The 14518-nt window shown below is 42.4% G+C and overlaps 1 protein-coding gene across 1 annotated transcript in view; it reads left to right on the forward strand.

Annotated features, from left to right (window-relative positions):
• The window catches only part of RAB31 (RAB31, member RAS oncogene family), a 62250-nt gene that overhangs the window by 40983 nt on the left and 6749 nt on the right, over window positions 1–14518 (forward strand). The window contains exon 6 of the mRNA XM_025895947.2: window positions 5475–5584. Within this exon, the coding sequence (XP_025751732.2) occupies window positions 5475–5584 (110 nt within the window). The remainder of the gene's footprint in view (window positions 1–5474; window positions 5585–14518) is intronic.

Genomic DNA, 14518 nt, shown 5'->3' on the forward strand with positions numbered 1-14518 from the left:
GTATAAATCCTATATCTATGTTGTAGTATTGTCAACTCTATTACTGCTGAGTGTTCAGCATACTTTTAAGTAATAGTCATACTTTCTTCTGGTATGTGTCCTGTTGTTCTGACAGGTTACTAAAAAGTTATTTCAAAGACAGGAGCTGTAACTTCAATGCTAAAATGTTGTAAGTGTCCAAAATACTTCTTTGAGCATTGCAGAAGTCAGTAGTCATAACAGCAACTAAGAAGTGTTCACTTCCCTTAAAATGTGGTGCATCTTAACAAATTATGTTCACTGGAAATCCCTGATTAAGAGAATTCAGCAGAATTTCATGCTCAGATCTTCACTCCATGCATCCAGAATACTTCTTTATTCACTAATTATTCAGAAAATCTCAAGGGAGATTAAGTCAATAGAATAATTTGGAAAGGATAAAATGAAATAATTGACGTCTTTCAGAACAGAATGGAACAGAGCTGGCAGATCTTTAAGGAGGTCTTCCATAGAATGCAAGAGCTGGCAATCCTTAGGAGCAAGAAATCAGACAAGGAAGGCAAGAGACCAGCATGGCTGAGTAGGGTACTGCTGGTCAAACAAAAGGGAAAGAAGCAAATGCACAGAGAGGGGAAACAAGGATAAGTATACTGGGAAGAGTATAGAGATGAAATACGGTTGTGTAGGGATGGGGTGAGGAGGGCCAAGGTGAAGTTGGTACTGAACCTGGCAAAGAACACAAAGAATAACAGGAAGGGCTTCTACTGATATGCTAACCAGAAAAGGAAGGTTAAAGAAGGCGTACTCCCTCTGATAAACAGCATTGGAAAACTGGTGACAATGGACAAGGAAAAGGCTGAGGTACTCAAACAACTTTTTTGCCTCAGTCTTCAATGGCAGCCTTTCTTCCCAACCTCTTGAGTTGATGAACAGCAGGATGGGGAGTGGGGAATCAAAGTCCCTCCCTGTCATAGTTTGAAATTGGCCCCCCTTGAGAGTTCAGGGGCTCAGAGGTGATTGGGTGCCAGGGCAGTGTTCCCTGGAGAGCCAGTCACTGTCCATGTTGTTCGCTTTTGCTCGAAAATCATATATCCCAGCACTGGAAGTGGTTGGCAGTTCTGGTCTTGGTTGTTTTGCTGTTGGTGTCTGCTGCGTGTAGATAGAGAAGGCCAGGGGGTGGCTGGGCTCCCTCTCTCCCCCTCTGGGGGAAGAGGGGAGCCCTGTGGCCCCCCTAACTCTGCCTAGGCCAGTTAGAGACAGCATTGGAATGAGTGCATGTTTGTGAGGGATGCGACTCACAAACAACTGGTAAGTGGGAGAGAGAGAGAGAGAGAGACAGGCCCTGTGGCCAGGCCCTCTTCTTCTTTCCCCTCCACCTTTGCAGCCAAGCTGCAGAGCAGGGCTGTTTTTTCCCCTCTTGCTGTTTAGTGAGAGTGGATGTGAGGCTCAGCATTGGAGCAGAGCCAAGCTGGCGGGCCGGAGGAGGCTCAATTGCTAGGGAGAAAATCCCAGGCAAGAATTGGAGACGGACCCCTGATAGAGAGGGGCCCGGAGGATGTCTCTGCCGTGAACTAAAACGCAGGACAGCCGGAAACCCGAAGGAGGGATCAACATTCCAGGACACAGACGCTTGATAAGCTGAACTACACTGCAGCAGCCTACGAACCGAGGTATGAAGCAGAGAGAGAGAAATCACACAGCAGCAGAAGAGCAAGGACTCAAAGAGCTATCTTCTTGGACTTCATGAGGAGGAGAGACTGCAACAAACAACTGGAACTTGGTGAGGGGGGAGCGTTCAGGCCCAGAACACTCCCACAGGAGGGACTGGTTACTTTCCAGCCTTGAAAAGCTTCTTTCTGGACTAAAGTTAAAGGAAGGGGCTAAAAGGACTGACAGAAATGTAAATATATATATGTAGTTGCTTTTAGTTTGTACAGTACAGTGTATTTATTTGTGTAAATAAATGTATATACTTCCCCCTTCCCCTACAGAAGCCTCTGGTCTGAAAGTTTCTCTCTGGTGTTAGGATAAATTGTGAGAAGGGCCTGAAAATTGAATTTTGGATTTCTAATGTGGCTCAAACTGCCACACTCCCACTGTAAGGAAAGATCAGGTTCATGTCCACCTGAGGAACCTGAACTTACGTAAGTCTATGGGACCCAATGAGATGCATCCCAGAGTCCTGAAGGAATTGGCTATGTATTTGCCAAGCCATACTCCATGATATTTGAAAAGTCATGAAGTCCTAGGTGACTGGAAAAGGGGAAGCATTGTACCCATTTTAAAAAAAGGCTAGAAAGGAGGACCCTGGGAACTACTGACCTGTCAGCCTCAGCTCTGTGCCTGGGAAGATCATGGAACATATTCTCCTAGAAGCTGTGTTAAAGTACATGGAGGACAAGAAGGTGACTCAGGACAACCAGCACAGCTTCACCAGGGGAAAGTTCTGCCTGACCAGCCTAGTGGCCCTCCATGATGGAGTGATGACATCAGTGGACATGGGAGGGGCTACAGATGTCATTTATCTGGACTTCTGTAAAGCTTTGACACCGTCTCCCATAACATCCTTCTCTCTAAACTGGAGAGATGGATTCGACTTGTGGACTGTTCGATGGATAGGGAATTGGTTAAACAGTCACGTCCACAGGGTAGTGGTCAACGGCTCAGAGTCCCGATGGACACCAGTGACAAGTGGTGTCCCTCAGGGATCTGCATTGGGACCAGTGTTATTTAATATCTTCACTAATGACATAGATGAAGGAATCAAGTGCACCCTCAGCCATTTGCTGATAACACCATGCTGAGTGGTGGTATTGGCACACCTGAAGGATGGGATGCCATCCAGAGGGACCTGGACAAGCTCAAGAGGTGGGCGCATGGGAAGCTCATGAGGTTTAACAAGACTGAGTATAAGGTGCTGCACCTTCTACCAGGTCAGGGCAGCCCCCAGTATCAATACAGGCTGGGGATGAACAGCTCAAGAGCAGCCTTGCCAAGAAGGCCTTGGGGATGCTGATGGATGAGAGGCTGGACATGAGCTGGCAGTGTGCACTTGCAGAACAGAAAGCCAATTGTGTCCTGGGCTGCATCACAAGCAACGGGGCCAGTAGGTCGAGGGAGATGATTCTGCCCCTCTGCTCTGCTCTTGTGATACCCCATCTGGAGTGCTGCATCCAGCTCTGGGGTCCCCAGCACAGGAAGGACATTCACCTGTTGGAGCGAGTCCAGAAGAGGGCCACCAAGAATGAGTAAAGAGATGGAGCATCTGTCCTACGAGGCAAGGCTGAGAGAACTGGGAGAAGAGGAGACTTCAGCGTGACCTAATTGTGGTCTTCCAGTACCTGAAGGGAGCCTACAAAGAAGGTGGAGAGACACTGTTTATAGGGGCATGCAGTGACAGAACAAGGGGAGATGGTTTCAAACTGAAAGTAGGTTTGGATTAGATGTTAGGAAGGAATTCTTATTATGAGGGTGATGAGATACTGGAACAGGTTGCCCAGAGAAGCAGTGGATGCTCCACTTCTGGAAGTGTTCAAGACCAGGTTGGATGAGGCCTTGAGCAACTTGGTCTAGTGAAAGGTCTCCCTGCCCATGGCAGGGAATTTCAAACTTTAAGGTCCCTTCCAACACAAACCATTCTGTAATGATTCTAAAAGTTACTCCTCTAACTTTTACTGTAGCCTTGGAATAACACTTGCTCAGTACTCCAGTGATGGTTGTTGCCTTCTTCCCTCTTCACCCGATCTTGCGTGTAGTCATCGCTTTTCTTAGAGTTCCAGCATTTGTACTTTTCCTTTTTGACAAGGTAACATCTTAACAGTGCTAACATCCAGATTATGATAAGTCCACTTGATGTATGCAGCCTTTTTGATGCCGGCAGCACTGGATGGCACGACGCTTATTGCCCATGTGCTGTGGACATGAATAGCTTCCTTTAAAAATGTTATCAGAGAAAGCTACAAAGTTTTGCGATGCTTCCTTGGAATATTGTCACTTGCTGCTGCATTACTGTTTCCTTGACTCCTGAAGTTTGCTTTCTTATCCAAATTACACAAGTTGACAGTCTTCCTTACATAACCCTATGCTTTCAAATTTCTCCCTTTACTTTTGTTTGAATATTATGTTATGTAGTTAAGTTCCTTTATTCTTATCTCCAGGGCCATCTGCAAATAGTAGTATCTTTCATAATAAAGGCCAAGGTGCCATTTCAGAATTAGTAAGGGGAATGCTGCCTTCCCTGTGTCTTCTGCCATATAAAGACAATACAAAGAAGCAAGTAATAGAAACAAGCTCTGAATCCAGATGTTGGAATTGTAGGCTACTTTTTTGAAAAAGATTTGTCATAAATCCGGCATTTATTCTGGCTCTCTCCCTGTTTCCCATGAGCAGCAGATCTGATTTATTTAAAACATACAGCTCCATAAGCTGATAATGAAATTGTGTTGCTGTGATCCCACGTAGGTACCTTCTATTAAAGTCCAAGGCACTCAGGTTGGGAGGAAATTGTTGAGGAGTCTGGGTTGGTATATCAGAGCTGTGGGGTGAAGGAGTTGGTGTAAATTCTGCCTGTGCGACAGACATCTATAAAGCCACACAAAACAACACTTGATGTATTGAACAATCGTGCTGGCAGCCTGGTGTTTCAACATGTGCTCCCCTAATTGGGTGTACCTTGGGTGCCTGTTAGCTTGTTCAGTCTCTCAGATTCTCAGCTGTTGCTCAGAAATTAGGAATGGAGGTGGTTACAGACAGCAGCAGACACAGGCAGATCCATTTTTGCCACTTGGCTCAGGCAGATAGAAGGTCAGCATGGGGCTTGCTTGTCTGAAGTGGAAGTTTATTGTATGTTGTAAACTACATTTACCAGCTTTTGACATGTGAAGTATTGGCTACAAAATGAGGATGTTCTACCAGTGATTTTAAGGTGATGTCACTTTGGTGACAAGGCAGAGTGGTCTTTCCCCAGTGAACTGGCACTCACAGATCGCTGTTGCTGATGTGCTTTCATATTTATTTCAGAATCTCTCGTTTCCTTGCTGCAAAGACCAAGACATGCGATGCTCTTATCGCTTTCATCCACAACATTCGTACCCTATCTTGTTTGAACAGTTGGTATGTGGAGAGTGCTGGTTGCTGCCTGGATCAGCAGAGTTGTGTGTCTTTTCTCAAGCATTTTAACGCTTTTCTTATCGAAGTCAAGCTTAAAATACAAACAAATGGGTTGTCATTTAAATTATCTTCTTTCTTTCAAGGCATGAAGTCAACAGCAAGTCTCAGAAATCTGCAGATTGATCACTGTTGAAATGTTAATATTTTGAATATGATGATCTAAATGCCATATGAAGAAAGATAGTATTACTTTTGCCAAGAAGAAAAGCATATTAATGCTTTTCAGATCAGGCTGTGTTTGAGATTGGGTGTGTCCCCCCCAATTTTTTTTATTTAATTTGACTTCTTTTATTCGTAAATGTCTTAATTTTTTTTTTTTTTGGTAGGGAGGTTCCTATGAAGGATGCCAAAGAATATGCAGAATCTATAGGTGCAATTGTTGTTGAAACCAGTGCAAAGAATGCTGTTAATATTGAAGAACTTTTTCAAGGAATAAGTAAGTAAATGTTCCCTTTATTTAATTAATTCATTTTGGTTATTCAGGGGTCTTCTGAAAATAGCAGTTTGTTTTGGGTCAGTAAACTACTTTCCCAAGGACATCAATAAATCCCACTGAGCTGGTAGTATGGCTGCTGTTTATGCACAGGTAAACTAAGAAAAACTTTGAATACACCAGAGCAAAACATAATAGATACAGGATAAACCTGTTCATTCTAAATCTGTATATAAACCCTGACCTGGGTCACATCTTCTGTTTCAGATGAAGCCTGCTGTAAAGGCAATTCTGTTGATCTTACAATCATGTTGATAAAAACTTAAATGTTCATAAATGCTCCTGGAGGACATTGATAAGTAAAAAGTAGTTATTGCAGTGGAATCCCTTTAAAAAACAGCCCCAACGTAAATTTCTTTCCAGGTCTTTTAAACATGATGAAACTAACACTTGTCATGAGGAGAAGAAAAAATGTCTCATTTAGTCTGCCTTTTAGGGGTTCCGGTGTTGGTCTCTGTCTGCAAGTGGGAAGGACTTTTCAGGCTGGAAGGGACCTCACAAGACCTTTAGTCCAACTTCCTGTTCAGGCAGACTTGATAGTGAATTCAGACCAGGGTGCTTGGGCCATTGTTTGGCTGGACCCCAGAGCAGAGGTTCCACAACCTCTTTGGGCAGCTGAGTCCAGTATTTAAATAGTCCTCACAGTGACATCCCCACCCTGTTGTATCAAGCCAGAACCTATCCTGATTCAATTCACAGCCACCATAGCTCCCTGTCCTGGATGCACCTCACTAAAGAGCCTGATTCAGTCTTCTTAGCAGCCTTTCCCACAGGTACTGACAAACAGCTTTGTGGTCCACCAAAGCCATTTTATCTCCAGGCTGAACTGGCCCTGTTTTGTCAGCCTTTCCTCACAGGGCAAGTGCTCCAGCCCTGACTGTCTTGCGGCCCTCCTCTGAATTTGTGCCAGGTTGTCAACATTTTTTTTCTGGGGGGCCCAAAACAAGTGTGACCCAGCTGATGTTAGACTATATCTGATGTTCTGTCTTGGCTCTTGTGGGTATGGCTGAGGATCCTGCTGGCTGTCTTTGCTGACAGGGCATGCTGCTGCCTCATATGCAGATTGCCGCCCTCAGGTTCTTTTTGGCAGATTTGCTTTCCAGACAGCCAGTCCCCAGCCTGTCTCATAGACAGGGGCTCTTCCTTCCTACAAGCAGGGCTTGGCATTTGTCCTTTCTGAAGTACATAAGGTTCCTGTTGACCCATCTCTGCCTCCAGCCTAAGACCCTCTGAACAGCAGCCCTGCCCTCAAGGATATTGAAACACCCCTGAGTTGGGTATCATCTGAGCCTTGAAGTGGGTGTGTGTTTTTTCGTCCATCAGGCCACTGATTAAAGGTATTAAGCAGAGTACTCTACTTGTAACTGGCCTGGGGGTAGATGAGTACTGTTAACCACTGACCTTTTGGGTATGATGATCCAGCCAATTTCTCACACAGCTAACAGTTGTCCTGTCTAGACAATAACATCCCAACTTGGACCAGGATGCTGTAGGGAAAAGTATTGAAAGCTTTGCTAAAATCAAGGTAGACAACATCCAGTGCTCTCCTTCGATCACAGATCCAGTCATACTGTCATTTAGGGCAACAAGGTTGGTTGCACATGGTTAACCCTTACTAAGCCCATACTGACTTGGTCCTGGTCATCTTCACCTTGTGCTCAGAAGCAGCTTCTCAGGGTTTTGCTCTCAGGGTTTTCCCGGGAAGTAGAGTGAGGTTAAGCAGCCTGTAGATCCATGGCTTATTATTGTGCTTTTTGAAGACAGACATTACATTTACCTTTCTCCGCAACCCTTCAAAAACAATAGGGATGATAAAGAGCAGCCTTACAGTGACACTGGCTTGCTCCTTGTGCATGCTCAGATTATATGGGTTGAGATTTCTTCAGAGCTCCATGACCTGACCCTTTTCCATTACTGGTGGCTCCTATTCTCTGTGAATCCTGTTCTGGGGTGCAGAGACCTAGGAGATAGTATGTCCAGAAACTCAGCCTTGTTTCCCTGCAATTACTTTATTTTATTTCACATATTCATAATCAGCTGATATTATCTACCACACTTTGCCTGAGATATGGCCTGTTCAAGTGTTTGCTTCACGTACATGGGATGTATTCGACATGGTTAATGAGAACCAGTATTCCTAGAATACATTACCTTTTTTTTCCTCCTTTTAAAAAAGAGGTGTGTGTAACATGGCTGTCTGGAGGAACTGGTTCTTCCTTGTGATAGTTTACTTGTTTGTCTGCGTCCGATGGTTGTGAATGTTCTCGCGGAGGAACTCATTCTTGCCACGTAATTAGATAATTAGTTTCCATCTTTGATACACATTGCTGGCAGTGTGCACTGTCCCTAATAATGGATATAATAGATGAGGAAAATCAGCTAAATTAAGTTTAGTATGAACTAGATACCCAGGCAAGTGCACTTAATTCTACAGGCAATTATTTCTATATATAGAAATATTTGGTCTCAGTGGATGTACTTGTGACCTTATCGAGCACTCAGAGGAGAGAAAGGAGAAAATTGGTAGTGTATGTTTGTGGAAATACAGTGGAAACCAAGTGAAAAATGCTTGAGTAGCAGGAGAATTAATTAGTATGGTTATGACTGGGCAGCAGATATTTATAAGTAACTTTGTGATGTTTCACACCACTTCAGTCTTGGTGCAATTTCCAAAAAAGTCTGTCTCTGCCAAAGTTGCATAGCAGCATTTCTGCTTTTTCAGTGTATGAAATCCTTCATAGGTCATGTCTCCTGCTCTGTTGACTAATTTTGTTTGTGTGGTGCCCTGGAAGTCACGTTGCAGCTTTAGTTTTTTGCTTTCATGCTGCCTGAGAGCTCCTGCCCTTCTCTTTGTGCTGCTGTAGAAGGGCATGGTGCAGCTTCCCAGCCTCTGAACAATGAGGCAGCAGGCAGCAGCTTCTGTTTACCTTGGACTTTGTAGTTGGACTGTATGTCTTGTCTATTTTACAGCCTAGATTTGGAAGACTATTCCAACATGTGTGGAGAATTTCTTCATTAAATCCTCCTTGAAATTGATAGCACAAACAAAAAGTGTAGACTTCATTTTAATTTAGCTAAACAATTTACCTCCTGCTTACTTATGCTTTTCATTTCCCAGGGCTTTTTTAACACAAACATTTCTCCTTCCTAAGGTGTCTAACAACTGTCTTTTTTCCAGGGATACTGTTATCAAAAGAGTGAAATGGTATAATGGGAAAAACTTACTTATCATAATGATATAAAGAAGGTGTAAAGAAGAAAAGGGGAACTGGGATGTTTTGCTGACAACTAGAAATATCTTGGATAAATGATAGAGATTATAGACAGATCACTTAATTTCTAAGATTATTATGTTACATTATGCTTAAAAGATTTTTTAAAATAAGTTTTCTCTCAGAATTTGAGGATTTGGCTGCTAAGAGGGATGTCTTCATAACACAGTCTCAATACAAATTCATTGTCCTTAATTCTTATCAAGAAAATACAAAATGTGAATGACTAGAATCAGTAAAAGTTTCTGAATTTTTGAGGTTGGGTCAAATTTGGCAGGAGAGGTATTCTGCAGTCTGTGTACTTATGCTCAATCTGCCTCCTCAGCCTTATTTGCCTAAGTCAGCAAAGTTAGTGTTCTCTGCACTGAAGGGTTTGCACTGAGCTGAGTGATGGGCTGCAGCTCCTGGTTTCTGTTGTACCCATATGATTTCAAATGGCACTACACTTACCCTGGTTGCATTCAGCAGTGCCTGACTGATACCTTGCTGTGATTGTGAAATATCACGTGGCTGATTTATGTCTCTGTAAAGAAGAATATTTTTAATACAGTTGTATATTCCCCACTTGAGCTAAATTTTTCCCAGTGTCTTTCTTTAGAGGTTTTTGACATAAAAAAGGCTTAACAGTATTTTTTTTCATGTATTCCAATAGTTCTTTTTTAATAGCTGAGTTTCTATAGGATCAAATGTTATTAACTTTTTATCCCAGCCTTAGAAGAATCATAGGCACAGTGGCTCCCTGTAGTTAGTTTATACTTTAGCAGCAGCAAAAATGCCAGTAATGTATTATACAATCACAGTATAATAAAGTTGTGCCTGTGCAGGGGGCCATACCTTGTTCTATATTGCCCCTTCTCGGTTGTAGGGCTGACCTTTGTCCACTGACCTTTGCTTGTGCCTGGCTGGTTTTCAAAGACTAAACAAGCTGCCCCATGTGTACTATCATTTAGTGGCAATCACACCCTTGCAATTTTCAGACACCTGTTCATTTAGCAGCTCAAATAAGCCTTAGTTACCTTATTCAAATCTAGTACACGCCCAGCTGTTTCTCCTCAGCCTGTGTGTGTTGCCTGTTACCTCAGTGTGAAGGTGCCCCAGATACGAAAGAGCAGATTACATAAAAGCCATCCTCCGTAAATGGCAAAGCTGAGCCTGTACCTCCCAGGCTAATACTAGTCTGCATCAGTAGGTCCAAAGGTGAGCAGGTGGTGGGACAAGTAAGCTGCTGAAGAATACCTAGCCAAGTGAAATATGAAATAAAATTCTGCCTAAACAAACAACAACAAAAAAAATTACATCCATGCGTTATTTTTTTGTAAAGTCTGGCAAATCATAGAACCATAGGATGGTTTGGGTTGGAAGGGACCTTAAAGGTCATCTAGTTCCAATTCCCTGACATGGGCAGGGGTGCCTTCCACTAGATCAAGTTGCTCAGGGCCCCCTCCAGCAAATGTTGGAGATCAGTGTGCTACCAAAGGGGGAAAGATTGAAGCATTTCAGCATCTTCTGTTGAGGTCGAGAAAGAAGTGGGGAACAAGATTATGAGAATCAATTTATGGAGAGTGTGTAAAGAGTGGTTAGCACACTCAGTCTTACTGATGCTAGTACTACGAGGAGGAGAGACAGGGTGATGTTTAAAAATCCAGATAAGAATGTTCTTCCTAGATGAGGCTTCCTAATTAGACCAGTTTCTGTCTTGGGATTCAGCCTTTCATGTGGTAAATGCTCAGTTATAAATGTACGAAGCTATTGATTTTCTGATGCCTTGCCAGCAGCTCATATATTGAATATTTAATGTAACCCAAATACTTGTTTCCTAGAAATACTCAGAGATTTAAAAAAACAAATCAAACTCAGTCTCTAGAGTTTACAGTTTAACCAGTTGTTTACTGGACAATCTAAAGAGGAAGGTATGAAGTGTCTGTCTGGAATGGCGGAGGGGTCCTTCCAGAAGACATTCAATGTTTGCACTGACTTGGATGGACTTGGACGAATGGAATTGCAGATGGATGATCTTCAAGCTTTGCGAATGATGAGTATGGTGGTTTTCATCCTGTTATCTGCTAATTTGTAGGTATCTGTTAATTCCTTTGAAGAGGTCTATGAAAGATATTCTAAGAAAATAAAGTACATTTATGTTACAAAGCAATTCACATGCACCAGTTTTTAAGGTAGTCCAAACTCATAATTGAATTTTCGTAGGGAGTGTAAAAGGATTGAAAAACATTGTCTGAACTTATATTTTAGATTATATTCTTTGCAGTTTATGTTCCCTGTGTTATAGGATTAGTCCTCCTCTTAATTTCAAATTTTAGTGAATGGAGCAAAACTTAATGACCTTTGGACTACTCCTGAAGTTAAACATGAGGTACGAGATCTCTCTCCAAGCAAGGAGAGCTCCTCAATATAAACTAGTAAATAAACTGAAACAGCCCACAGTTAATTACAGCAGGACCTTGAATCAAAGTTGGATCTCTCAGTAATTAAAGTCATTAGGACTACTGCTGTTTACTTTGATGCATGCAGGATTAAAATATTTGTTACGTTTTGGGGTTTTTTTTCTGGAAATTTTCATTAAATGAGCAAAACGTAGTTGTATTGCTGCTTCCCCTAGCAAGAACCTCAGTGTCAGCAATCTATGCTTTTGCCTTAAAGAAACAAACCAAACAAAGGCTTTATTTTCTTGCATGGAGATGCTGTTAGATGTGCTATTAGGAGTATTAAAATAATTTCAAGTTAACTATGTTTAGTTATGCAATAGATTTTATTTTAAGGATGTGTTCCCTTGCATGAAAAGTTACAACATGAGTAAAGGGTAAACAGCAGTCATCTGTCAGCTGGGGAAAACATTACTTCACTATAAATATGGGGGAGAAGAAGAAACTAGAGTCAGACTAGTGGGCCAGACTTTATGACCCATGTGAGAACATGGGCAACTTCTAAAATAGCAGTGAAATGGGTTTCAAAGTGTGAAAGGATCTGGGGAGATGTGACGAGTGACTATTTTAAGTCCTACAGGTGCAGAAAACTGCCAAAACTGTTGGATAAGATGTGCCTTCTTCATTCTGTCGTGTCTTCACAGATAGCTGTTCTTTATTAATGAGGTTTATAGAGAGCAGTGCTTTGCGGTGGCTCATACTGCTGTGATACAGCAGACACTTTGAGGAGGAGGTTCTGGCCATACTGCTTGAAAATGTTGATCTTTTCTCAGGGGAGCCATTAGAAAAGCTCACCTGAGCTGTAATAGATGCCAGGCTGCTGCTCTGGGGCAGAGTGAAATGGATTTCATATCCTCCATTAACAAAAACCTCTCCTTCCTCCAGCCCTGTAAAAATTATGCTGTACATGATTTTCGGGAAGAGGGAGAGAAATGCACAGAAAGCCACGGTGCAGCACTCTGCCTTTTACCATTAGCAGAATTGTTGTCTAAGATAGCAGGACTGTGCTTCTTTGGGAGTTGACTTCATCATCTGGAGGTGCCAGGTCAGGTTGATCACAACACATCTGTTTCCACACTATACAAGTATCTGTTCAATGCACTGTTGTGTTTGTCCCTTTGACAGCATGCTAACAGTTGTGGGGTTTCTATTTCCTTACGCTCAGCTTTAAGGCTGTTTCCAACCTTTCCTTTCATGCAGGCTTGTATAGGTAAAGGATAAAAATAGTTTCATGTTAAAAAACCCAAACAAAACCATAAAGCTCAACTCCAAGCCTGCTTTTTCTGAGCTAATGAATGTCACAGCTTCTAAGTGGAGCATCACATTCCAAAAGGAACAAAGTGAGCAGCTTTTATTACTGTGATGATGCATGCTGCTTCCAGCAAAGCAATCCCCATGCGCCTTTCTTCAAGTTCTGCTCACTGAGCTGAACCCAGTCCCTGTTGTCTCTCTTGCTTCCCTTGCTATGGTTTTCATTTTTCTCCCTTCACATTTTGTTTATCTCTTGTCACACCCTCCCATTTCCCAATCTCTTTGCCTTTGGCACTCTCAGAACAGCAACGCCCACAGTGCTGATTAATCTCTTAATAAATCTCAGATTCAGTAGCAGGAATTGGAACTCTACCAGGCTTTGGAGAAGACTGACCTTCATCCTGGACTGCCTCAGCCCAGCTCAAACATGCCAGAAAGGAGGAGATGCAATTGCTTTAGTGCTTTTCACCTGTTAACCTGGATAGTTCACTTCAGAACTGACAACTTCTGTAACCCTACATTTGAGCAGCCTCTTGTGATGCTTATTATTTGACACACTGTGGTGTGTTTACTGGAATGAGATAATGGAGGTCACAAAGACCTCTGCAGGAATACGTGGAGGTGCATGGTTACAGTTTTGTTGCACAAAATCTGTGAAACATGGTCTAAATCTTAGTGAAATGAAACCAAAATATACAGTCATATATTTAATAATACCAGTGCAAAATCAAATTTTTAAATTGCAGTCAGCAACTCTATTAGGAATATCAGCAAGGGAAAACATGTAGGACTTGTATACTGCCTCAGTAATATTTTATCCCTGAGTTCCTCATTTCACCAGTTCAGTTGCAGAATTATTAGATAAATGTACACACATTCTCTATGTGATTAACCATTTCATCTGGAATCCTAAGGTGTGGTCTTGGTGACCTTCGGCAAGCTGGCTAGTTGTGCCCTGCTCTGCAAAACAGAGCAAAGACTCTATTTGTGGTCTAGTTTGTCATCTTAAGTTAAGCAACAGATGAGAATAGGTTGCCTCAAGAGGGTGTGGACGCCCCATCCCTGAAGTGTTCGACACCAGGTTGAGTGGGACCCTGAGGAACTTGATCTAATGAATGACATCCCTGCCTGTGGCAGGGGGATTTGGAACGAGATGATCAAGGTCCCTTCTACTCCAAACCATTCTATGATTCTATGAGTTGAATCTCTCATGGTCCTTTTGAGCTGACTGTCTTTACAGAGCAGGAATTACCTTAATCTTTTTATCTCTTCAGCATGAGAATTGCATGGCTGGATGTCAGAGCACTGCTGCTCCTTTCTGACATGACCTGCACAAAAGAAATAACCTACAGCAATGCTAATTTACGGTACCTAATACGGGGGTATTTTTTATTGGTCTGGAAAAGAGACTATGGATGCCAGTGAGATGCAAATTTTAAATGAGTATATACTTTCTAAAATTAATTCACTTTATGACCTCTGTTGATCCTCACTCAGTGCCAGCTATATTTGAGTTGGTGTCAGCAATATTGATGCCATATTTATCAGGAGCTGAATTACAAGATGAGATGATCACAGTGCTTTTAGTTGGCAATAGTGATTGAGCTGGTTTAGATGCAGGAAGTGTGGATGCAGGCTCAGCGTTTCACTGCTCATCCTTGGTGTTCTGTGCTGCTTAAGCCTTTCTCTGGTATAGCATCTGCCATGAGACTAGCTGTCAGGGAGGCCTAGGGAAAGACAATAAATCAAACAAATTTCTGACTGGTTTTTTTTATTCACTTTCCCTGATGCTTGATGAAAAATCACTGTATCATTTGCTGTGGAGCTGGTTCTCAGGTGTTAGACTGAGTTCTGTGCTCCAAAATAGTTACTCCTGTCATGATAAAAGCCGCTTGGGCGGGGATGTTTTGTTACTA

This window comes from Manacus vitellinus, unplaced genomic scaffold (assembly GCF_001715985.3).
Source record: "Manacus vitellinus isolate BGI_N305 unplaced genomic scaffold, ASM171598v3 scaffold_1_pilon, whole genome shotgun sequence".
NCBI lineage: Eukaryota > Metazoa > Chordata > Aves > Passeriformes > Pipridae > Manacus > Manacus vitellinus.